The sequence below is a fragment of the Stigmatopora nigra genome, chromosome 4 (genome assembly GCF_051989575.1).
Source record: "Stigmatopora nigra isolate UIUO_SnigA chromosome 4, RoL_Snig_1.1, whole genome shotgun sequence".
In the NCBI taxonomy this organism is placed as follows: domain Eukaryota; kingdom Metazoa; phylum Chordata; class Actinopteri; order Syngnathiformes; family Syngnathidae; genus Stigmatopora; species Stigmatopora nigra.
Genome location: NC_135511.1, coordinates 16,445,017 through 16,470,740, shown reverse-complemented (window position 1 = coordinate 16,470,740; position 25,724 = coordinate 16,445,017). Strand labels below are relative to the sequence as shown.

Genomic DNA, 25,724 nt, shown 5'->3' with positions numbered 1-25,724 from the left:
GATGTAGCGTCTTACCTGGAACTATGTTGGTGTACGAGACACTTGACAGTCGTTGGAAGCGGTAACCCTCTTCGTCTTTACCCATTGCCTTGATGAAGAAACTCTGGGACGGGGTGCGTAATTCTGGGACAATCCACAGACCTTGTTTGCCGAGGTCAGAGGGTAGAGGCACTTGTACGGTACGTAGAGGCCGACCCGATCCAGACACTAGCTCAATTTGACTCAGCTGGCCTGGTGTTTTCAGGCCTGTGCATTTGAGTAAAATATAGGCTGGAAGCCCTGAAAGTGACAGAAATCAACCCAACAGTTAATCTACAGACTTGACAGATGATTAGCTAACAGAAACATAAGTTTTACCCTTTATCGGCCTCTCTCTGGTGAGGTTGAACTCTTTGACAGGTATGCTGGAAAAGCCAGCCCGGAAGTCTAGATGACTGACTCCTGTCACCCTCAAGGTATGACGACCACTGCAGCCCACCTATAGGATAAAACCGTATTTAGAACCCCATTGTTATAGAACAAAACCTACCTTCGAGATGTAGTACCTTCAAATTCCATGCTCCAGGTCTGGGAAACTTCAAGTTGACAACACGAGCAGAATTGGGGATGTTTAGAAGCTCTATCAGACCCTGCTCAACACCCACTAGGCGACCTGGATCGAGTACACAACACAATTTTAGATCTCCAGCTTACTAAAATGGCGTTTCTAGGTTGTATACCCAAAGGATCTCTGAGTTCAATTTGTGGTGCAGGTCCACTGAGTGACACCGTGACCTCACGAAGACTGGAGTCGATAGGAACCTCCCATTGGTTGACCAGAGCACCGTCATGGTTTGAGGACAGTAAATGGACTTTCATTGCTTGAACTGTCTCCTCGACCCATTTCAAGACCTAAAAAAGCATGGGAAAACTGTAAGGCTTTATTTATTAATAGACTACAGATTTTTCATGCTGGTACATTAGACAAAGCTGGCTTCTGTCAAACTTTATCAGTGAAGGTTCCTCTCTGAACAGGATAAAGGCAGGAAGGACATAAGTATGACCTTTTCCATAAGAGTCTGTTCCTTGAGTGGTAGTCCACTGTCTATGTTTGGTCTTTTCTTTTTCATGGTTACTGTCCTTTCTCTGCAGATGTTTTTATTTTTCCAAACAGCTCAACTGTCAAACTGATAATGTCATTTTTTTTGTACTTTGAAGTTTGTATGCTCAAGAGATTGTCTCCGGTTTTCTTGGCTTTAACAAATCATGACATTTGTGCAATAGCAGAGAAAGTAATACTGGTAGTGTTTTAAGCAATTGACCATATTTTTTTGGGGAGTAGAATGTTTCTTTAAAAAATCTGGAGTATAAAATGTTACATATTTGTGCAAGTTGCTTTAAATTGATTCAAAAAGTTCTAAAATACTGCATGATGGTTAGATTACATGAACCTGCAAAAGTAGTCTGTAAACCTGTCTATCTCATTTCAGAAAACCATTTTACACTATAAAATAACAGTTTAGGCAGCTGTTCGACTAAAACTTTCTTTTTTTACTTGATAAATGAAAACAGAAGCAGCAAAAAAAAAAATCCACTGACATTTCAAAGCCTAGTTTCGGTGGCCACAATGGACCTAGTGTCCTCCACCTCTAAACGCTTAAACAGCAACTGCTGTGTAGATTGAAACATTTATTTTGACTCGATATAGTGAGGCATTGTAGTTGTCTTTAATTTGTAAGACGGCCATTTTTCAGGACATTCATAGAAACCCCAAAACAAAGAAACCCTTGATAACCTAATCTTCAGACCTTTCCGATTTTGTCTAGCTAGCGCTGACAGCAGCTGGTTCTTCTTGACATTTAACAACTGGAAACAGCTGTAATTCCTGCCATATGTGGAGTCATCACCTGCAGTGCAGGAAACTGCTAAGAGTTGACCTAGATCTGGCCTAAAATGCTCTCTAGTCCCTCCATAAATGAGCGCTCCAGTGTCCATTGGTCAGATAAAAACAAGTTGGACGGCAGACGTTGGAGTTGTGCCCTTCCACGCAAGGGTCCTCGTCGGAAACCTGCTGTGCTATGCAACTACGCCCTGTTTCAGCCAGTAGGAATGTAGACCAATGATCCTGTGAAATATCACCCGAGGTGTCTGCATCTAACAAGTTTTTCGGACTCTGTAGAGTAAACGTTGGTATTTGTAAAAGTATGTGTTGTGGGCTAAATTAGGTAAACAGACACTGACCGGGTACGAATTAGACACCACTTAAAGAATTCGGATGTAACAGGAATGTATTTGGTAGGGCAGGTGTTCATTTATTACAGCTTGACTAACTACTTCTTGTTCGGAAAGGTCAGATTTATAAAATTCTACAATTTATATCACCATTCGTCACCCGGAAAACCAGTTTTTGCACGTCAAAATACTTCCGGAGAACTTTTATGAGACCTCATGCATACATTTTACAATCATTATACATGTTTTTTAGGATTCAGATTTACCCTAATGAGAAAATTCCATTGAGCTAGCCTTAGTATGCTGATGTTAGTACTTTTGTTGGTGGTGTGTACACAAATAATTTGATCAATTACTCCATTTTTAGAGGACAGATCACAATAGGATTTGGGTGGTATATTTTAGGGATGTATATGTATTCTTCAGTTTTATGTTTTTCTATCTAGGCAGAGTTATTCATTGCTTATCGCCACCTGTATGCTAGGATTAAGCCATGAATGCTCTTCAGTTGACAGCTTTTAGCCTATATTAGCACAAGCTAAGTGCATGTGAAAAACTAAAAGTGACTAAAAAAACTTTTCTTATTGCCTTGTATAAATGTCCTAAATGACCAACTCTCCAAGCTACTAAAAACATTCTTTTTTTTTATTTTTAATTTGACCTGATTTGATTTGGCTACACTTTAATAAAATGGATTTGTGTACACAGCACTGTTCTCCCAAGACATAGATGTGTATGTTTGGTCGCATGCACTCATAACTTGACACAAACCAGACCAAGCATCACCCGACCCCGCCAACGTCCACCTAACACACCCACACACAAACATGTTTGAGTTCACGGGTTCAACCAGCCTCCAGCATAGAGAGACCTGTTGGGTTAGGTTTTGCACAACCTGCCCTACAGTGTACATTATCAAAGAACAATTCCTTGCCAATGGTTTGATACAGTGTACATAACATCATCAATATTTGACAAACTGAATCACACACAGATGTTCCAAGGTCAACACAGCTGGATTTTTTGGTTCATTGTTCAACTTTGGGGAAGAATGACAAAGATGAGTGAAGTATTTGAGGTCAACGACCTTTGTATCCATCTATTTTCTACACTAATTATTCTGTTCAGTTTTAAAGCGGAGCTGGAGCCAATTCTGGTTTGTCTTCAGACAAATGACAGAGTGGTCGCCTGTCAATCACTTAGAAACTCACATTAAAGTGATTACAGAGTTTCCACTCGACTAGCAAGTCAGGCAAGTGAACTACTACAATATCTGTCAAATCATTCTACTGCATTTTGAGCATTCCTGCGGGTGAAAGACCCATTTTTGATCATTTTTTTATTTTTAATAAACTGGGTAGTGTTTTAGTAGTTAATATACATACGCCAACCCTTCAACTCATCCTGGAATGCTCTACAATGACAGGTGCAATGTAATACATTTCTAGCCCAGCTCCTCTGTTGACAGTACAGTTGCTCATAATTACTCATGCCCTTCGTCTATCTATCAATTTTTAATACCACTTATCCTGTTTGGGATCAAAAAATTGCTGGAGACTAGCCTAGACAATGTTGGGAACTATACTCACTCAGCCTAAACTGAGTTTATACTGTATATATATATTTGCTCAGTATGTAATATTATGTTAGATGTGGACAAAAGTGTGACTGACAAATAGATGCCTGAAAATATATGATTTTTCATTTGTGGAAAAGTGATATTTTATTCATTGCCAACCTAAAAATTTGGACATGAAAGGTGTAAAGTACACTAAAATAAGTGAATTGAAATAAAAAAAAAACGATGTTGGCAACAGCAAATTTAAATACTAGGCATAATCTTAATTTATTGGTTGTCATTAATGGCTATAGATTTTTAATCCATTTTTTTGGGGTTAGCAATCTACCCTCCAAGTTCAAATGATTATAAGTCTAACATGGACAAATTTAATTAAAAAAGCAAAGCAGAAATATGAAAAAAAGCCAAATGGTTGGGCATTTGAAAAACTGTGTTTTGGCAATTCTGGTTGATTCAACTGAAAATATGACAGTTTTTTTATATTGTGAATTTACTAAGTGGAGACTTCTGTATGCATAATAATGAGGGCCACATTTCCCTATGGCAAATTGAATTAAAAGTGTTCAATCAGACATCCATTTTTCTGTAAATGGACTAAAAATTAATGTCTTTTTGTCATTGTCTCACCTCATTGACCTGTTCCTTGTCAAGGTGAAAAATCTGGCCTGATGACGTGGCTGCAATCTCCTCGTAAGCCTTGTAGCCTGGCTGGGAGCGGTCTCCGCAGTCCCCAGTCAGTACAAAAACCACCTGGAAAACCAGTCCGATAGAGTTACTTCTGTCCAACATAGACATTTTTTTTTAAGTTACACAAATGCTTTTTTTCCATGTAACCACTTCAACGTTAATGTTCGTGACTGGCGTATAAGTCATGGAATGCCTCGTACGGGAAGATAATTAATCATAATAAAATGTATTACAAGCATATTAACATGAGTCCAGAAAATATAAACTTTTGGAGTTCTTTCCCATAAACAACAACATAAGAAAAACAAGTTTTGTGCATTTTTTTTTGCTTTTAATTCAGATAACTAGCATTAAACATGAGTAAAAGCAGGAAAATGAAATACTAAAGAAATAATACTGCCCATGGTGATAATGTTTAGAATATTATCATCTATTAATTATTTTCTATGCATACATCTATCATGTAGAATATGTTTGTAAACTATAATCCTGTCCGCGGAGCTAAAAAGATCACACACTTAATACATAATAGGGATAATATAGTGTATCTCATCTAATGTAAACTACCGTATTTTCACGACTATAAGGCGCACCCTCAATGAATGACATTTTTCCATATATAAGGCGCACTGTATTATAAGGCGCACTGTATTATAAGGCGCACTGTATTATAAGGCGCACTGTATTATAAGGTGCACTGTATTATAAGGTGCACTGTATTATAAGGCGCACTGTATTATAAGGTGCACTGTATTAGAAGGCGCACTGTCTATTTTGGAGAAAATTTAAGACTACGTATATGAGCTATATGATGGAAGATGTTGTAAACTAAGATGGCATCTGCATATTTAACAGTATTGTTTCAGTTCAGGCGTTTGTGTTTTTTTAATATCAGACAGTGGTGGTTTTTCATTTTTGGTTTTCTGTTTTTTCCATATATAAGGCCCACTGGATTATAAGGCGCACTGTCTATTTTGGAGAAAATTCAAGACTTTTAAGTGCGCCTTATAGTCGTGAAAATACGGTAAACTATTTCTCATGTTACATAATTTCTCATATCCCAGTTCTGTACATTTCTTAACTTTTACCTGAGATTGACGGAGTTGTACCAGCTGTAAAACATCCCTCTTAAGCCGATAGTCTTTGGCTCTGGCGTCAGTGAACACATAAATAAATGATCCCGGAAGGGAAACCTCCAAAGCTTTTTTAATGGCTCCAATACTCATTTCAGGACAGTCACCACCGCCCTGTTCAAATGACAAACATATAAATGCATTAACCAACCCCAAAATATCCCTAAATCAGACTCAAAATGAATTAAAAATAATATTAATCATAGTGCCAAGATCCTAAAAGTTGTCAAATATATATAAACAGTGCACTCTGATTGGTAGCTATTTATAATTACATCTTATTAGTACTAACGTAGTCATCTGTCACAATGACAGAAGACTAGCAGGAAATTCTAGAGTTACCCAGTTTCAAATGTTGAGGGATCACACTACTGTTTTCAATGTGTATATTGACACAGTTCACACACATACTCGCATAAAGCCTGAGATAATATTATGGTATATTAATGGTGCAATGATCTCTGCATGTGTTCTGTTCCCACCTGAACAAACAGGTCTCGAAGATCCCTTTGGAACTTTTTGGGGTCGGTGGTGATGGAAACCGGACCGATATCTGCAAAGATGAAAAGATTGACTGAGTGACGAGTTATTCCTAACAAAGACATTTCATTAAAAAAAAATGAAAGCAGGCTGTGGAGTTTTAGTGCAAGGTAAGAAATTATAGTCTAGATTAGGTCCTCCTAGGTGTAGAACTCGAGTTGATGCAGTTATTGCAATTTTTTTTAAATCATAGTAGATTGGTTCATTTACATTTAAAACACCATTTTAGTTCATTTTAGTTTACATATTTAAATGTACAGATATTAAGATGTGATTGACATTTTTTGCATGATTGGAATGAGGCAAAATAACATGGTTTTTTTCTCTCAAATATATTATTCATTATTGATTAGATTCAGATGTACTGGCAGTATTTGGAGAATAAAAGCTGAATTTGGAGTCTAAATAGTCATTTTTCAAACTTGAAAAATTGGAGGTCGTCTTATATCCGGGTCGAAACTCAACATTGACAATGAAACAAAGTTGTATCAGGATAAGAATAGCATTTTATCAAAAAAAACTGAATTTGGTGTTCAAATAGTTTTTTTTCAAACTTGAAAAATATGGTGTCGTCTTATATTCGTGTCAAAAACGCAAAATTGATAATAAAACAGAGTTGTATCAGGATAAGAACATCATTTCATTAAAAAAAAAACTGAATTTGGTGTTCAAATAGTCTTTTTCCAAACTTGAAAAATTGGAGGTCGTCTTATATTTGGGCCAAAACTCAACATTGACAATAAAACAGAGTTTTATCATGATCAGAACATCACTTCACCAAGTTCGGTGTATTTTCCCCAACAGTTATTTAACCCTCCATGGAAGTAACCATAAATCTTTAAGCCCACCGTCACGCATGTATGAGCTACTGTAATTTTTTTGGAGCACCTCTGAACCTTACTCAACAGAAGGCTACATTAAACAAGACAAAATGTATGATGTCAAGGCAATCCGTTCAAAAAATATATCCCTCTAGTGCCGCCACCACAATACTGGGGGGCTGATTTTTTATTATTTTTTTCTCGGCAGCTAGTATGGTAGAAAAGGGCAGACTGGGGAGGGTGATTGGTGTAATTACACACAGTCAGACAGCATATGCTTCTCATCATGGCCCCAAAACACCCTCCCCCATTAGAGGTCTTTTCATTTTCAAGATCTAGCATTTTCAATAGGTTATGAAGGCGTACCTGGACATACTTCTATTTGGGTTTACTTTGACAGGACTGTTAACATCTTGGCCCACCAAAAACAGTTACATTTAAGTGCTAAAGTATGTTATAGCTACTGTGTAAAGTCAATGTTTGAGGCATAACTACATTATCATTCATTTTCCTGAGCTAATTTGATAAAAGTTTAGAGAATTATACTCAGAAAATCTGTTTTCATACCAAAAAAATGCAATTACCTGTCATATAAGGTGTTTTTATTCATTTCTTTGGGAGTAAAATGCATCATAGTGGAAGCTGTTTTAAAATTTTGGTTACTTATTTTAAGTACAAAAAATACCATATTATTGCATTGCTGTTATATAATGTTTCCATATTTGTATGCATCAATAAATAATGTGAATTGGAGTAATATTCTGCATATTATGGAATAAATATTGTTACCTATTTTAACTACATGATAAGAAAAAACTATTAGATAACTTATTATATTTGTTTACGTTATTAGAAAATGTGACTTGTGGTCATATTCTGCTATATATTCGTTAAAAATGTTTTCCTATTTTAATGACAAAAAAAATCACTTTTGCACAACTTTTATAACTTTTCCATGTTTTTGTGCATCAATAAATAAACGTACCTTGTAATTATATTCTGCATTACAGCTGTGCATACACATGTCGGCGTTATTTTGAATTACTTAATACGCTGAAATACAATAAAAAAGAACCCCGCCCCTTTCCGATCCCCCCCAAAAAAATAAAAATAAAGAATGCACAACTATACCTGGATCATGGAATGGCACCAAAACAAAGTTTTTGATGGGTCTGGCCCTCCGATTGAGGGTCTTCTCCAAAATCCGCGAAGCGCCATCAATCACCTGTTGAAGATCGTCGTACATAGACCCGGTTACATCGAATACAAAAGCCAGGGTCGACCCCCTATCACCCATCCGATGACCCTCTTCCAAATCGGGGGGTCCGGGTAACCCTTGCACGCCGCTACAAAGAACCGGGAGCAAGCAAATTATAAAGGAAATCTTCATTTTTTGTTGTTGTTTTGCTTGGTTAATCTACCGCAGCTGTCTCATTGAGTGAGCCAATCAACTGTGGGGGGTTATGAGCAAGATAACCTATTTAGTAAGTGTATTTAAAAGGGGCGTGGCTCTACTTTAAAGGGGGCGTCAAAAAATACGTCCAAAAGTGGTTTAAAATAAGTTTCCAAGGAGCATAGAACATCCGTGCGTGAAGTTTGGAGCAAAGTGTGGAAGAGGTTGAGTTGGGAAGCACTCCTGGAGAGATGCTTCTGTGACGTAGTAAAAGGGGCGGGGACTAGGTTGGAAAAAAAAGTTACTGTGGAGACCCCCACCTGAATGGTGGGTGTCTGAATGCTTGTAATTTGACCCCAGTGGGACTTCCAGCTCTGTTCAACAGGACCCTTCAATCTGATTTACAATCAAGGAGGCTTTAGAATTTAAGATTAGATCAGGGCTGAAAAAAAAGTTAGATAGATAGATGTCAATAGCAGTGGAAAAATGAGCATATACAGCATGTGTGCCAAAGTGGCGGCCCGAGGGCCAAATTTGGTCCGCCGCGTCATTTTGTGTGGTCCGGGAAAGTAAATCATGAGTGGAGACTTTCTGTTTTAGGATCAAATTAAAATGAAGAGTATAGATGTATATTAAATTTCCGGATTTTCCCCATTTTAAATCAATAATGGTCATTTTTTATCATTTTTTCTGTGTTTTTAGTTCAAAAAATCATGTTGTAAAATCCTAAAAATATATTTTTTTAAAAGCTACTTTTTTTTATCTGTAAACAAACTAAATATTCAGGGTTTTTAATCCAGTTCTTTTAATCCATTTATAAAAAGAAAATCTAAATATTATATCTAAATATCTAAAAATATATTTAAAAAAAGCTAAAATAAACATTGTTTTAGTTCAGGAAAAGTAATATACATCTATACGCTTCATTTTAATTTGATCCTAAAACAGAAAGTCAGCACTCATGATTTACTTTCCCGGACCACACAAAATGATGCGGCGGGCCAGATTTGGCCCCCGGGCCGCCACTTTGACACCCGTGCATTAAAACAAAACATAATAAACATCATACTTACCAATTGACTCCTAACACCTGTTGACAAGTGCACCAAATCTGTCTAAATTACAAAAAAATGGCATTCTAAACAGTTAAAATGATAAAATGTAGTATTACAGTACATAGACAATAATAAATAGATGCACACATAGCCATTGAAATGCATTTTATTATGTGCTCTCATACTGGTTAATGACAGGTACTGTAAATGGCATTGTCATTCCGTAAATGATGATTTGCATAAGGCATAAATATCAGTGATGGCTAAAAACGTGTCTGGATTACGAATTGGCAAAAAAAAAGGCGTGATTGCATGCTCTGGCTTTTTTACACAGCAGGACGAATAGAAAGTGGATAATTGTCGCCACGTTTTTGCAAAAAAAGGCTCAACGACGTAATTGAGATGTTGTTTCAAATTGTTTTTGGGGCGTCTTACAATTTAGACATTGTACTGCTATTGTGATAATGGAAAAGAGAAAACATGATAGGATTTTTAGGATAAAATAATCCTAATAAACTCCTTCAGCACTCTTCCACAAATTAAGACTTCTCTAAACCACGGGTGTCAAACATACGGCCCGCGGGCTGGATCCGGCCCGTCTGATGGTTTGGTACGGCCCGGGGAAGAAAGCTGCATTGTATTAAAAAAATGAATTTTCTTTAAAATGTGTAGTTCTTGTATTATCCGCTAGGGGGCGCAGTGTTTTAGTACGGGCAGACAACATGAATTGACATTTATTTATGTTCTTATGTTATTCTCTTGTTCATAATATATTGTTCATAATGTAAAAGGAAAATTCTTTTAATAAACATTTTGATAATTTACTCATTCTTTGCACTAATTATTAGTTTTAGTGACTAATACAAAGGGAAAAAAGTGGGATTTTTGTTAGTTCTATGTAATTTTGCAATGAGTTTACTGGTCCGGCCCTCTTTATCTCAAATTAAGCCGTATTCGGCCCGCAGACCACAGTTTGACACCCCTGCTCCAAACAGAGGAAACTCCCATAAATAGTGAAAAATGCAGTGCAAAACATTGAAACAATGTCAATAAAAACAATATTTCCATGAATTTTGAAGCGGTAAAAACCATAAAGTAGGGACTTAAATGAATATCATACTCTATTTACATTTGCAATGTTAAATTTAAACTTAATTTAATACCACGAAATACACTTTTCTCGTGTTTAAATACTGGACAAAAGCACTTGTCAAATCCGCAAAATCCTCCGAAGAAATTCATCTTCTTGGGATTTTTTTGTTGTGAGAAATAAGCAAAAATCGGCAAAGTTTTTGTAGCAGCTAAAGAATGACGAAAAAATGGCGAACTTTACTTCCTCTTGTTTGAATGTCATCGGAAAAAAAATGTCCACAAAATCAGTCAAAAACGCAAAATACTGCGAAATGATTGTCAATCCACTCCAGGATTTCAGCAAAAAAGACCAAAAATTTCCGACTAAAAGAGTCCGAAACCAGATCCATCTTGAGATAATCGAGATTTCAGTCTTTTCCAGGATTATCTTGTCAAAATTATGTTGTAAATATGTATTGACAAGCTGAGTTCACAGCTGACAAAACGCCACGTGCTAAGTGTCATCAAAAATTGGCAGAGGTTGTCAATTTTTGTTCAAAGACCATTGGATTGCCAGCAAAACAAGTGGGTCGCTTTTAAATAATTCATCAGAACAAACTGAAACCAAAAAGCAGCTGCGTTGTTTAAAAAAAAAAAAAAAAATCATCCTTTTCGCCAATTTACGTCTCTTGCATTAAAAAAAAAAAATCGTACAATATTTCAACCTCTTCACCATAATACCCACTCACCTTGAATACTTTCCTTTTTTTTTTTAAACTAGACCATCATAGAGTGATAGTGCTTGAACGATAGAAGGATCAGCCTTGGAACCCTCCTGGAACTCTTGCAAGGTCAATTTCCCGTCAGCATTCTGCGAAAAAAGAACGAAAAAAGGGATGTTATTACCAGAGTCGTACCAGCAGAGGGCGAACTTGGACCCCAGTGAGGATTTTTGAGTGCTGTTGGTGTCGTTTACGCTCAGTAGGATTGGTTTTTAGGCAATTTGTTGACATAAATCGGCGACTGTGCCTTAGACACGCCCACGTAGGACTCAGTTCATCACTCAGAGAAGACAAGTAGATTCCCTACCGCGATGAGTGGGCACTACCGCTGAGGGCAAGTGTGGAAGGGGAGGTGACTATATCATGTTGACAGCTTGAACCACACTGTGGTAGATCATGTTTATAGTTCTATGTTTGAAAATGGCTGTCTTAATTCCTAGTGGTTAACGTCTATTTACTTTTGAATGGTAAATAAGGTGTTGTACGTATTTGGTTAATTAAAGTATGTAAGCACTTACCTTATCCATCATTGCAAAAATGCGATCTACTCGCTTTTCTGGTGTGTTTTCTTCTTCTGGTAATTCCACAGTGTTTCCCTGGAATACAAATTTATGACATTATTATTATTAATTTTCGTTCTGTAGAATTTAGGCCTAAAGATTAATATGTGATGTGAAGAGACATATGTGTTATTAGTCTTATTATGGGATATTTATACATTGATAGCTGTTACACAGTAATATTGGATTGACAAAAATGATCTATATATCATGGGTAGGGAATCTATGGCTCGGGAGCCACATGTGGCTCTGTGGATAAGTGCATCTGGCTTTTTGCTAACTTGTGAGCTAAAATATGGAAATTGCTGGTGACAGAATTGAGATAATACTTCTAGAATTGCTTTAATCTTCATATTTTTTGCAGTAAACTTCTGGAATGCATCTTCTCATTAATTGGCAATACCATAAGAATCTTTTAAAAATATTCATTTTTTTACACTTTAAAACGTGGTGAAATTACACACAAAAAATGGAAAAGGCACCTGTTTACATGTATGTATTTCTTTAAGGTAGTTTGAATACTTCAAAATAACACTTATAACAATTTACTACCACTAAGTAAGCTTAGTGCTAAATTTTACTTTAAATGTATGATAAAAATGAGATTATAACTTTGTCTGCTTCATTTTTTGCTTTCTGGCATTTTAATTTCTTCTAAAAATTAACCTTATTTTCAACTTATGGCAATCAATTTCCGAGGTTTCACTGTAATGCAATATTTAGTTAACTTACCACCATTTGATAAATTGCATCTACAATATTCAACATCTCATCACGGGTAATGTAGCCATCATTATCCAAGTCATACAGTTTGAATGCCCCTGAAACACAATCAAAATATTAAAAATGGTAGTTTTTTAAGCAAATGCCCTCATTTTAGACGACAAAACCTATAAAAACATGAAAAATAATGTTTCCACAAGCATTAAAACATCTAAAAATCCCTTCCAAAACACCCAAGTTCAAAAGCTTCTCATTAAAATGGCAACAATACTAAAAACGGTGACGTCTTACATCGAAGTTTTTCATCCAGAGTCCCCCGAGAGGTCACAGATAACGCCTGAATGAATTCCGAGAACTCGATGCGTCCATCCTAGAAAATGGCACAAGAAAAAAAACAAGATGGATGACTTTTACTTCACATTTACACTCTATGTATCTCAAAACAAGGCCACCTAGCGCTCTCCTGAGGTAAAAAAATGTCACCTTTTGCTGTTTTTTTTAGATGGATGCCAACACACACAATAAAAAAACACTAATTCACAGTATGTAGTGAGGATTTACTTTATATAATTTTCCCTTTTGTAATGTAGTTTAGCTCCCATTAATAAAATATGCCATTACAGGAAAAAAGCCAATCTAATTTGGCTTGAATGAGTCAGTACTTCCCATAACTTGACCCTCTAATTAGCATTTAAAGAGCAGTTAGTTTTGCAGAAATTGAATTTTATGATATGGGATGTAAAAAAAAATCAATTAGAAATATACATAGCTATATACCTTATTTTCAGGACTATAAGGCGCACTTAAAAGTCTTACATTTTCTCCAAAATGGACAGTGCGCCTTATAATCCACTGCGCCTTATATATGGAAAAAAAAACAGAAAACCAAAAAGGAAAAACCACTACTGTCGGATATATATAAAAAAAACGTCTGAACTGAAACAATACTGTTAAATATGCAGATGCCATATTAGTTTACAAAATCTTCCATTATATAGCTCCTCCCCCACTGCAAGATTTTATACAAAAACATCAACAATGGCTGGCTCTAGAGGTGACTGTGTAGTGAGTGCTTCATACCTGGAAGTCAATAGCAATTACCGTATTTTCACCACTATAAGGCGCACTTCAAAGTCTTAAATTTTCTCCAAAATAGACAGTGCGCCTTATAATACAGTGCGCCTTATATATGGAAAAAATGTCATTCATTGAGGGTGCGCCTTATAATGTGGTGCGCCTTATAGTCGTGAAAATACGGTACTACTAAGAAAATAGATATTTCAAAACAGCCATTGTTTTCATTTAAAGATGACTAAGGTCTACTTTTCATTGCTCTGATAGAAAATACACTGTAAAGTACAAACCTTATTTTCATCAAAAACATTGAAGACAAAAGAAGCAAACTTTGTAGGATCCCCAAAAGGAAAGAATTGTTTGTAAATCTTCTGAAAGCCGACAGAATCAAGTTGTCCACTGGGACAATCTTTGATGAAGCCTTTGTACCTGCCAGAATGAAACAAATGTAGAGAATAAATGACTAACTGATGACTTAAAGTTGGATTTATCAGGATATATTTCTCATATTGGTAGTGGACATTACATTTAATGAAATGGATCATGTGCAAATTTGTCTCATTCACAGAAAAGACAATTGTGAAAATCCAATAGAAAGTCTCAAATGGTTTTCTGTAATTGAATTATATCCTCATTATCTTTTGATAATATAAACATGGTTGAAATAGAACTCTAAGCGCTTCCAACCTTGAAAAATGACATTTCTAGAGAGTAACTTAATATAATACAGTAAACATAGCAGCAAATCAATATCAATTTCAAATCAATTCCACTCAAAAGCGAGAATTAACACTAATGATTCCCTCCAGCGTTAAGCAAAGAAGTACTATAGCCTTCAAATGTGTTATAATACTTACCAAAAAGAAAAAAAATATCATTTATGTATTTTGTCTCATTCTACCCTGCGATTGTCTAGAGACCAATTCAGTGTGTCCCCAGCCTCTGGCCAGGTAGTCAGCTGGGATATCCTCCAGCACCCCCGCGCGACCCTAATGACGATAAAGCAGTTGAGGAAAATGAGATGAGATGCGAACAAGAAAGTGGAAGTCGATTTTCTGTCCAAAACAAGCATTTTTTTTTTAAAACCCTGCTAATACTTGTGCCTGTGCATCTGCTCTAATTACAAGCCATCTGGCATTTCCCCTGGTAAAATTGTCTCTCATCCTACACCCTCAACAGTGTTGATTGCTACTCATCTCCAAGTGACAACCACGAAAAACAGGGATAGACAGAAAGCTAGCTTGCATCATAGCACATGGCATTAAGAATTATTGTTTTGGTTTTCCAGCAAACATTTAAATCAATAATGTCAAACATACGGCCCGCGGGCCGGATCCGGCCCGTCAGGTGGTTTGGTACGGCCCAGGGAAGAAAGCTGCATTGTATAAAAAAAATGTGAATTTTCTTTAAAATATGTAGTTCTTGTATTATCCGCTAGGGGCGCAGTGTTTTAGTACGTGCAGACAACATGAATTGACATTTATTTATGTTCTTATGTTATTCTCTTGTTCGTAATATATTGTTCATAATGTAAAAGGAAAATTCTGTTAATAAATATTTTGATAATTTACTCATTCTTTGCACTAATTATTAGTATTAGTGACTAATACAAAGGAAGAAAAGTGGTCTTATTGTTAGTTTTATGTCATTTTGCAATGAGTTGACTGGTCCGGCCCGCTACATCTCAAATTAAGCCGTATTCGGCCCGCAGAGCAAAGGGAGTTTGACACCCCTGATTTAAATGCTAGATTCATATCTGTCAAGGTTGTTGTTACCCCAGCTTGAAGATTCACAATTACATTGACAACTTCACTCCTCCGCAGATATAATCACTCTCACTATTTAATGTGTGACTTCTTCTGGTCTTGGGTGTCTCTTGTGATTAAATAAGTGTCATTTTGATGGATGCAAGTACTGTAAATGTGACAGGGCATGATTGTGTGGGCTCTGATTTGACAAAAGATAAAGCTACTGACGGAAGAAATGTTTCGAAACAGCTTTGTGAAGTGTTAAATCCTGCCATGATTAAGTTCTTTAAAGCCCAATTTCCTAATACCTCTACTGTTGTTCTCTTATCAGGAATTTCTTATCCAGAAATAGGATAAAAAAGTACCGTATTTTCACGACTATAAGGCGCACTGGATTATAAGGCGCACCCTCAACGAATGACACTTTTTTTCCATATATAAGGCGCACTGGATTATAAGGCGCACCCACAATGAATGACACATTTTATTTTTTTTCCATATATAAGGCGCACTGTATTATAAGGCGCACTGTCTATTTTGGAGAAAATTTCAGACTTTTAAGTGCGCCTTATAGTCCTGAAAATACGGTAGTTAACACATTAATGTTACCAAAACTGAAAGTTATTCAGTCACAGAAAGGCTTCAAAGTCTCATCTCATCTCATTTTCTGAACCGCTTTAGCCTCACTAGGCTCACGGAGGGTGCTGTATCCTAGTAAGGTGTGATCATATTTATTTTTTAAATATCTGATTGACTTCACAAACAGCAGGTGCTACATTCTATAACTTTAGAGGGTTAGAAAATTGAACTAAATGTGTAAATTGTATTTTTAAATATTAATAAACTCTGAATTGGTGGCCAGCCAATTACAGAGCACAAGAGTAGTAGTTAGATAATTATCTTTTCATGCATATTTTTGGAATGTAAAAGGAAACCAGAGTACCCGATTAAAACCCACAAAGGGCTGGGGAAACCCTGCAAACTCTGAACAGGGATTCAAACCCAGGTCCCCCACTGCGAGGCCGATGTACTAACCACTCATCCACCGGGCCGCCCGACTTCAAAATAATTTTATTTTAAAAAAAGAATTGTGTGGAATAGCACGTCAAATAAACTTAAAATACAATTTTATTATATGGCACTCTATAATTAAAAAAGGAAAGTACACACTTACCATTGTTGCACCTCCTTTTCCGTAACTGCAAAAAATACAAGAGTAGTGTTAGTTGGTGCAATATAGTTAAAACACAATTAAATATAATATACAAATGTGATTGAATACACTTGATGGAAAATAGCAGGTAGCCAGGTAACCTGGAATGGATCATTATCGGTATGTCAGATTGTATTAGTAGGTCTAATGACAGAATCATTCTCTATTTGGGCCAGTTAGGAAAGAACTAGTTCAAGTGAACCCTCAGGACTCGACAAGAGGACAAATAACGCTTGGCAAAGAAGGGTCAGTTGTGACATTAACAAAAAGGACCGTTTTTTAAAAGATTTGCCTTCATGTCATGCCTAATATTTTCTGTTATATTCAAAAATAACATTAGCCTAAGCAATGATTGGCTTCACTTTGAATTTAAGACATATATTTGTAGGTAAATTTGGTCAAATTAACTGAAAATGGACTTTGTAGCTGTAACAAGAGAAAATGTGCAATTTTACAAAATAAACTCAAAATATTGATTGTCATGGTCTTTTAGGCAATGTCTAATTTCTTCTTAAATCAATAAAATTGTGAAAAAAAACTCAACATTACATGTACTACTTCATTAACTTGATCAAAAATAAATTAAATTGCATTAAATTGTCCAGGAACCATCATCATGAAATTGGTGATTTACACTCATATTAGCAAAAAAGTATAATTTTTTTACATCAAAATTCTTTCCTTTAGATCACAGATGTCAAAGTGGTGGCCCGGGGGCCAAATCTGGCCCGCCTCCTCATTTTGTGTGGCCCGGGAAAGTAAATCATGAGTGTTGACTTTCTGTTTTAGGATCAAATTAGAAAGAATATAATAGATGTATATTAAATTTCCTGATTTTTCTCCTTTTGAATCAATAATTGTCATTTTTTAATCATTTTTTTCAGTGTTTTTAGTTCAAAAATCATTTTGTAAAATCTAAAAATATATTCAAAAAAAACTAAAATAAACATTGTTTTAGATCTATAAAAAACTGAATATTCAGGGCTTTTAACCCAGTTCTTTTAATCCATTTATAACAAAAAAATCTAAAATATTATATCTAAAATGGTCCAGCCCACATGAAATCAAGTTAACGTTAAAGCAGCCCGCGAACCAACCCAAGTCCGACCCCCTCACTTTATATACTATACAATCCCCGAACATCTACACCCAATCCAACCCCTACTCAAGTATTAGATTATACTCTAATTGCTGTTCAAATCAAGGCTGTGATATGAAAATCTAAGTGAGGGGGTATGTAGAGCTTTCATCTCAGGAACTCACCTATAGAAAGTCTTCATGTCTTAAATGTCACAGTCAATCTCAGTCCTGTCAGCCACGATAACTGCCGTTAAATTGCCAATGTCGTCAGAAATGGAAGGACTTTGGCAATGGCTATAATTTGCTCTAAAAATGTTATATAAGTCAGTCAGTGCCAATGTGCAATAATACAATCCAACCATGCAAGAAAGTGTAGAGCCTACTTGGCCGGTTGGCCCTGAAGGGGTCTGCTAAAACCCTTTCCGCTTATACTCTGTCACTATGAGCTTCTTCATAGCTCTGACAACATAGAAGAATCATCACGCTATTAGACGTAGGCCCTGGAGACATTTTAATATGACCGCTGGTCTTTTTTTCATGTGATTTGAGACGCAATGCTAAATCTGGTCTAATCTGGGATGGCTTGGAAAGCACTCTTGTCAGGCTTTTCTATGACTCTCTAATGTCTTTATGTTTAGTTTATTAAAAGAAAAAAAAATTGTATTTAAATAACGTGACAGCTCGCAGTGTACGCTGGTTTTGAGTTGATTTTCTGTCAAAATGAGGGTTTATTTGAAAGAAGAAAATGAGATGTAGTAAATGAAATTGCTTCAGTTTTGGGTCGGATAGAAACTGGGAATAAGGTGGCAGAATTACGGTGTTTTTGGGGACTTTGATTCGGATTAGCTAAAAAAAAAATGTACTAAGAAAAGGAAAAAGTACAAGTTGCACTGGAGTATGAATTATGCAACATTATACATTAGGGAAAATCAGTTAAAATAACCCCATGTTAATGTAACAAAATAACAGTATTTTGGTGGATAACAACAGCCTAAAAAATAAACTTTAATTCAGATTAGCCATAGAAATACACAAAAATAAGGAAAAAGTACAAGTTGCACTAGAGTATAAATTATGCAACATTATACATTAGGGAAAAATCAGTTAAAATAATCTTGTTAATAATTAGATTTTTTTTATATAAATGGATTGGAAGAACTGGGTTCAAATCCCTGAATATTCAGTTTTTGTATAGATCTAAAACAACGTTTATTTTAGCTTTTTTAAAATGATTTTTGAACTAAAAACAGAAAAAATGATTAAAAAATGACAATTATTAATTTAAAAGGGGGACAATCAGGAAATGTAATCTACATCTATACTCTTCATTTGAATTTGATCCTAAAACAGAAAGTCAGCACTCATGATTGACATTCCCGGGCCACACAAAATGATTTGCCGGGCCAGATTTGGCCCCCGAGCCGCCACTTTGACACATTAGTGTAACGAAATAACCTTTTTTTTTTTATAACAACAGCCTAAAAAACACAGCATAAATTGCTATTGTGGTCAAAATGAAAAAAATAAAGACATATGTAGCACAGTATATAAATCGCAAGCCCAGCCAAAACAGTGCAGCCTATAGTCCGGAAAAGACGTCAATGGGAATAAGATTGACATTCATCTGAAGTCAAGAGACGTTACAAGAACAACTTGATGCTCCTTTGGGCCATGCTAACCAGATAAGATCCTAATTATACTATTCCCTTTCCCTGCTCCGAGAGGGCAATTAGTAGATAGATGAAGCCAAAGAGAATGCAAGAGGAGGAAGAGACCAAAAGCAAGCAAGCAAGCCGGCCCAGCACGAAACCACCATGTCTTCTTCCTACACAGCAATTTCCTGCCGCAGCAGCCCTCCTTGCCTCTGCTGTGGCGAGGGAGGACCGCCACACAAACAACACTGTCATTAAGCAGCCAATGGGAGGCCTCTCCCACTCACACCTGCACAATGCACTGATCCAATGACAAGACTAATAACGATGCTATAGTCCAACAATAATAAACACAAACAAAAATGGCGTCCTCCAAGTGTAGACGTCATTTTGTTGATGATCAAACTGAGTTTAAATCCCATTGAAAACCAAGAGGGAGAATATTAATGTATTAATGTCATTTTTGCAATGCTTTAAGGAGGAATATGAGCATAAAATGTGAATTTTTCACTGCAGTATAATTGTAGAGGGGTCTTTTAATACAATGATACCTCTACTTACGAATTTTTTAAAATACGGCGAGTTCAGTTTATGAAATGCCTCACTGGGAACATTTTATCTGAGGATACTTTGATTATTTTTAAAGGATTTAGTTTGTAGAATCAGTGAGATTAGAACAAATGAGGACTTTTATAGGTAAAATGAGTCTTTTGGTACAAAAATTCAAGTTATGAAACCAATTAATTTTCTAAGTAGAGTTAACATTGTATCTAATTCTGTTAAAATTAAAATACTCAGTGTGAAGGTCCTTGTAAACAGGACTTATGACTACTATTTCCATTTTTTTATACATTAATAATTAAACAGCAGGAAAATGAACCTTTCCAAATCACATTATGCTTTTTTTTGCCCCAATTTATATCGCATTTGTACCCTTCTGGTCTACTCATTTCTACCAAAATATTTGAGTTGCAACTATTTACTGAAAATAATGCTGTTATAAGAAATACAATAAATTCTGCAGATTCTAACATTGTGTTTTACCAATGCAAAATTCCCATTGCATACTCACAGTAGGTTTTTCTCGTCAATTCCTCCACCACTTCTGGTTTGAGCTTACTGTTGGATTTCCCCATGATTTTCAGCTCTCCTCCACAGCTTCAATTCCACCAGTTATTACCTCAGCCTGCTCTTCTGCTGGGAACATAAACAAAGGAATACCAGTTAAACCTATGCAGTGAAACGAAGGAAACCCAGATCAGTGAAATATGATGAAGATGAATGACTAGGCCTGCCAAGTGAAGATATAATAATAACTCAAATCTAGCTGAAGACACTCATCATAGAGCCAAAGGTCATTGCAATGTAGAACCGTCAGGTTGTTCAGATATTTGCGGTTTGGCGTCCTTTCCCATGACAGCAGTCTATCAGATAAAAGTGATATTTGGAACCATTGACTATACATCTCTATTTAACCCAATACTCTCTTTATTGGTCTGGATGAAGGCCACACCCCCGCTTCATCTCCTTGACCATTTAAGTGTGGGATGGACCATTTTAGATATAATATTTAGATTTTTTTTTTCATAAATGGATTAAAAGAACTGGATTAAAAGCTCTGAATATTCAGTTTTTTATAGATCTAAAACAATGTTTATTTTAGCTATTTTTTAATTTATTTTTTAGGTTTTACAAAATGATTTTTGAACTAAAAACAAAGAAAAATGGATTAAAAAATTACAATTGATTTAAAAATGTAACATAAGGTGTGTTAAACTCATTTTTTAAAGGGTTATGTCTTTATATTTTTAAATTTTACAAAATGATTTTTCACATAAAAAATTGATTAAAAATTACAATTATTGATTTAAAAAAGGGGAAAATCAGGAAATGTAATATACATCTATACTCTTAATTTTAATTTGATCCTAAAACAGAAAGTCAGCACTCATGATTGACTTTCCCGGGCCGCACAAAATGATGCGGCGGGCCAGATTTGGCCCGCGAGCCGCCACTTTGACACATGTGCACTAGAGTGATTTGTAAAAAAAAAAAAAAAAAAAAAAACACTTCAACTGTAAGTACTGTAGTGTGCAGATACCTTCACAGCAAACATCTGTATGACTCCATGGCCAGTAATGTCCTGATGACGTAAGCCATACTCGGAATGACCATCTTGTGTCCTCTGGTTTCCTGAGCTGCAGTTTTGCTACTAACACAAGGACACAAAATAGCAGTAATAAGACAATTAGGAATGTCCAGATACAGACTTTTTGACTTCCAAAGATATGTTTTACTGTGCCAAAAAATATGGACAAAAGTCATATTTGTAGAAACAATGCAAAATACAATGCAATCAGCCAATGATAAATCCCAATATTTGTATAAAAGTCAATAAATACTCCATTTACAAATTTTACATTATGCTCCCCTTACAATTATTAAGTATAGTAGATATATCTTGCCTATTGGTTTTAATTTAAAGCAGCGAAAAAGCACAATAATACTAAAACACATTCCTCTTGGATCATATCCAATTTCATGTCCAAATTTGATACTTCAAAAATAATCCTAAAAAATATGGACAAAAGTCATATTTGTAGAAACAATGCAAAATACAATGCAATCCGCCAATAATAAATCCCAATATTTCTATAAAAGTCAATAAATACTCCATTTACAAATATTACATGATGCTCCCTTACAATTATTAAGTATAGTAGATATATCTTGCCTATTGGTTTTAATTTAAAGCAGCCAAAAAGCACAATAATACTAAAATACATTCTTCCTGGATCATATCCAATTTTATGTCCAAATCCGATACTTCAAAAATAATCCTATTGATGCTGAGTATCAAATTAGCACATTACTAATTATCAAATGAGGAAAATCCTGGTCGAATTGAAGGAAAATGACAGAAAATATCTTAATATTCAAAGAATTAGAAAAAATATTTGTGTTTAGTTTAAATAAAAGTGGTCTGTGAATTAAAACGGTACTCAAAGCCCTAAAAGAAACAGGTGGCATCAGAAAAGGTTAAACTTTTCATCATATAAAATGAATGGGGATGACTCAAGCCTTGAGAAAACACAAGGTATTTGAGTGTTTCCACCCATGACGTGGCATGAAAATACCCCTACCGAGAGAAGTGGTGCTACTGCGGGCAGGATGTTGCCTGGCAATACCATAGCAACACACAGTTTACGGCTACAGAACAAATGGCTACTGCGTGTTTTAGCTAGTCAATGGACACACAATAAATGCAGTTTCACCAAGAGAAAAAACAGATTAAAAACAAAAGACAAGAGTCAAATCTATCTTAAGGAATGTTTTTGCTCTTTACCTAGAGTAGAAAGGAGGACGATCGCCGTGCAGTGAGAGGAGATGAAAATGCGAGCGCTCCTGCCTCGCGCATGTCAGCGTGTTGTCGGGGGTTGCTTGATGGCTTGCTGGATGGCTGGCTTGCGAAAAGCCGCCGACGGCGAGTGACGTTGAATTGAGCTGCTGGCCTCGCTGCACGCATTCGTGACTTGCACCGTCGTCTGGGTGTGAGAGAGAGAGAGAGAGAGAGAGTATGAGTGCCTTTGTGTATGTGTGAGTATGTGTTAGAGTGTATGTTTGTGTGTATTTGTGTAAGGGTGTGTGAGAGTGTGAGTGTGTGTGTAAGAGTGTGAGTGTATGTATGTGTGTAGGGGTGTGTGTGAGAGTGTGAGTCTATGTATGTGTATGTGTGTAAGGGTGTGTGTGAGAGTGTGAGTGTATGTATGTGTGTAAGGGTGTGTCTGTGAGAGAGAGAGTGAGTGTGTGAGAGAGTATGTGTGAGAGGGTGAGAGAGTATGTGTGAGAGTGTGTGAGAGTGTTTGAGAGTGTGTGTGTGTGTGTGAGAGAGAGAGTGTGAGAGAGTGTGTGTTCGAGAGAGTGAGTGTGAGAGAGTGTGTGACAGAGTGTTTGTGTGAGAGTGTTTTAATGTGAGTGTTGGTGTGAGAGTGTTTGTATGAGAGTGTTGGTGTGAAAGTGTTTGGGTGAGTGTTTGCGAGAGAGTGTTTGTGTGAGAGTGTTTGTGTGAGAGTGTTTGTGTGAGAGTGTTTGTGTGAGAGTGTTTGTGTGAGAGTGTTTGTATGAGAGTGTTTGTATGAGAGTGTTTGTGTGAAAGTGTTTGGGTGAGTGTTAGTGTGAGAGTGTTTGTGCGAGAGTGTTTGTGTGAGAGTGTTTGTGTGAGAGTGTTTGAGTGAGAGTGTGTGTTTGAGTGTGTGTGTGAGAGTGTGTGTGTGTGCGTGAGTGTGTGTCCATGCGTGTGTTGATGTGGGGGCTGCACGTGTGGGGGTGCGTGTCTTGAATTGAATGCCTGTATTGTCATTATGCAAGTACAATGAGATTTAAAGCTTCAGCTTTAAGCTCAAGCATAAATAAGTACAGTCCTACAAATATGTATGTACAATGAAAAAGAAGTAAGGTCAAACTTTTCAATGGCCACCAGATATTGAGCTAGTTACGTGGCAGAAGTAGCAGAATTTGATTGGCAGCACAAAGATAAAACCATCTTCTGGCAGCAATAACATTGCTTGATATTTATATTATGCTCTCTGATTAGTTCAAATTCTAAGCTACTTTAGGGATTTGGATCTTTCGCCTGCTCCAGTCAGTCAGTGCATTGAACCTATTGTATGTTTTTGTTGTTTTTATTGGAGTGCTGAACTGAGTGATAGTACTTTTGTGAAGGTGAAGCATAATTTACGGGGAGCTCATCGAAATGTAGTTCCCCTAAGCACTTGGGAGCAAGCAAATAGTTTCCCAATAGGACAATTTCCACCCACACAAAAGGAGGTTTGAATCCAAAAGCCTGCAACTGCACTTACCTGCAGTGTTTTATTGTAATCCGCTGCAGGAAGTAAGGCTGAGAAAATGAGGCTTTGAGGTGGGGGAAATTAACGAGAGACTCTTAATCTCTCTCGTGCTGAGATCACTAAAAACTCATTGATTGTCTTGACTGTGCATCACATTTATTGCTGAGTATGAAGCATATCTTTGGTTTAATCTTTATAAATCCATATTTTGTAGCTCAGATTTATGTGATGGAGGGATACATACAAAAATAAATAGTGTTGTTCTATCAATTAGGGATTCATGGTGTAAATGTTGTTTCTGAGAAGTTATTGTTAACATATTTAATGGAGAAAACTGATGAATATTGTAAAAGCTTTTTGCAGAGGGAAATATTTGTAAATACACAGATTGGAAAAGCAAGTATAATTATGATGAATATCTCTCGGCCCAAGATAACATTATTTTTCCAATATATAGATAATTATAGAGAGAACCAGATGAATGAAAATCCTCCTATGTACAAGAGAGACACACTACTTAAAATCATGTCAAAATGAAACACTGAAAGGTTGGACTTTCCAGAGCAAACTTTCACTAGCCAACTGTCCGTCCAATGAGATGAGTCATACACCATTTGGCAGGAATCTTTTTTTTAAATGCCTGACAGTTTTATATCTGAAATAGACATTTCTTCTTTAGTAATACCAAAAATATGGTGTCACGTCATAATTAAAGACCTCCTCCAATTGACCTCAGGCAAAAACAGTTTTGTTCTCACCACTGACACTGAGAAGTATAAACATATGAAGAAAAGCTTCAACAACAATTTATATACCTATATCAATACCTATACCCATACCCATACCTATACCTATACCTATACCTATACCTATACCAATACCAATACCTATACCAATACCTCTACCTCTACCTCTACCAATACCTATACCTATACCAATACCAATACCTATACCAATACCAATACCCATACCAATACAATACCTATACCAATACCAATACCTATACCAATACCAATACCAATACCAATACCTATACCTATACCTATACCTATACCAATACCTATACCTATACCTATACCTATACCAATACCTATACCAATACCTATACCAATACCAATACCTATACCAATACCTATACCAATACCTATACCAATACCTATACCAATACCTATACCTATACCAATACCTATACCAATACCTATACCAATCCCAATACCTATACCAATACCTATACCAATACCTATACCAATACCTATACCAATACCTATACCTATACCAATACCTATACCACTACCTATACATATACAGTGAGAGTATTGATTAACATGTCACTAAAAATGCTATTTCATTTACCTTTCAATCTAAGAAAGAGGAGTTGATACAGTATTTTGGACTGCATTTAGCCTCATTTCCCCTAACAAAACACAATTTATCCTGCGGCATTATCTGCTGTGCATGTTGCAGTAAGCCATATGGCTCTTGATATATTATATATTACATCATAAATGTACAATACGTCTACTGTCATAACTAGTCGATTTAGCTCTCTGAATGC

At 36.1% G+C, this 25,724-nt stretch overlaps 2 protein-coding genes across 5 annotated transcripts in view; both read right to left on the bottom strand.

The window, feature by feature from the left end:
* Positions 1-8,794, bottom strand: part of hmcn2 (hemicentin 2) — a 49,851-nt gene extending 41,057 nt beyond the window's left edge. Inside the window, exons 1-8 of the mRNA XM_077715414.1 lie at positions 8,103-8,794; positions 6,093-6,163; positions 5,566-5,724; positions 4,418-4,540; positions 720-891; positions 546-652; positions 358-478; positions 16-279 (exon numbers count right to left, since the gene is read on the bottom strand). Coding sequence (XP_077571540.1) covers positions 16-279; positions 358-478; positions 546-652; positions 720-891; positions 4,418-4,540; positions 5,566-5,724; positions 6,093-6,163; positions 8,103-8,361 — 1,276 coding nt within the window. The 5' untranslated portion in view covers positions 8,362-8,794. The remainder of the gene's footprint in view (positions 1-15; positions 280-357; positions 479-545; positions 653-719; positions 892-4,417; positions 4,541-5,565; positions 5,725-6,092; positions 6,164-8,102) is intronic.
* Positions 8,795-10,395: 1,601 nt separating this feature from the next.
* Positions 10,396-25,724, bottom strand: part of LOC144195081 (neuronal calcium sensor 1) — a 20,620-nt gene continuing 5,291 nt past the window's right edge. The window contains exons 4-12 of one of the 4 annotated variants that reach the window (XM_077714461.1): positions 22,669-22,867; positions 21,424-21,534; positions 20,395-20,519; positions 16,552-16,576; positions 13,920-14,058; positions 12,847-12,925; positions 12,565-12,653; positions 11,791-11,868; positions 10,396-11,361 (exon numbers count right to left, since the gene is read on the bottom strand). In XM_077714461.1, coding sequence (XP_077570587.1) covers positions 11,263-11,361; positions 11,791-11,868; positions 12,565-12,653; positions 12,847-12,925; positions 13,920-14,058; positions 16,552-16,576; positions 20,395-20,458 — 573 coding nt within the window. In that variant the 5' untranslated portion in view covers positions 20,459-20,519; positions 21,424-21,534; positions 22,669-22,867 and the 3' untranslated portion in view covers positions 10,396-11,262. The remainder of the gene's footprint in view (positions 11,362-11,790; positions 11,869-12,564; positions 12,654-12,846; positions 12,926-13,919; positions 14,059-16,551; positions 16,577-20,394; positions 20,520-21,423; positions 21,535-22,668; positions 22,868-25,724) is intronic. The other 3 variants (XM_077714462.1, XM_077714463.1, XM_077714464.1) reach the window with 3 other exon arrangements.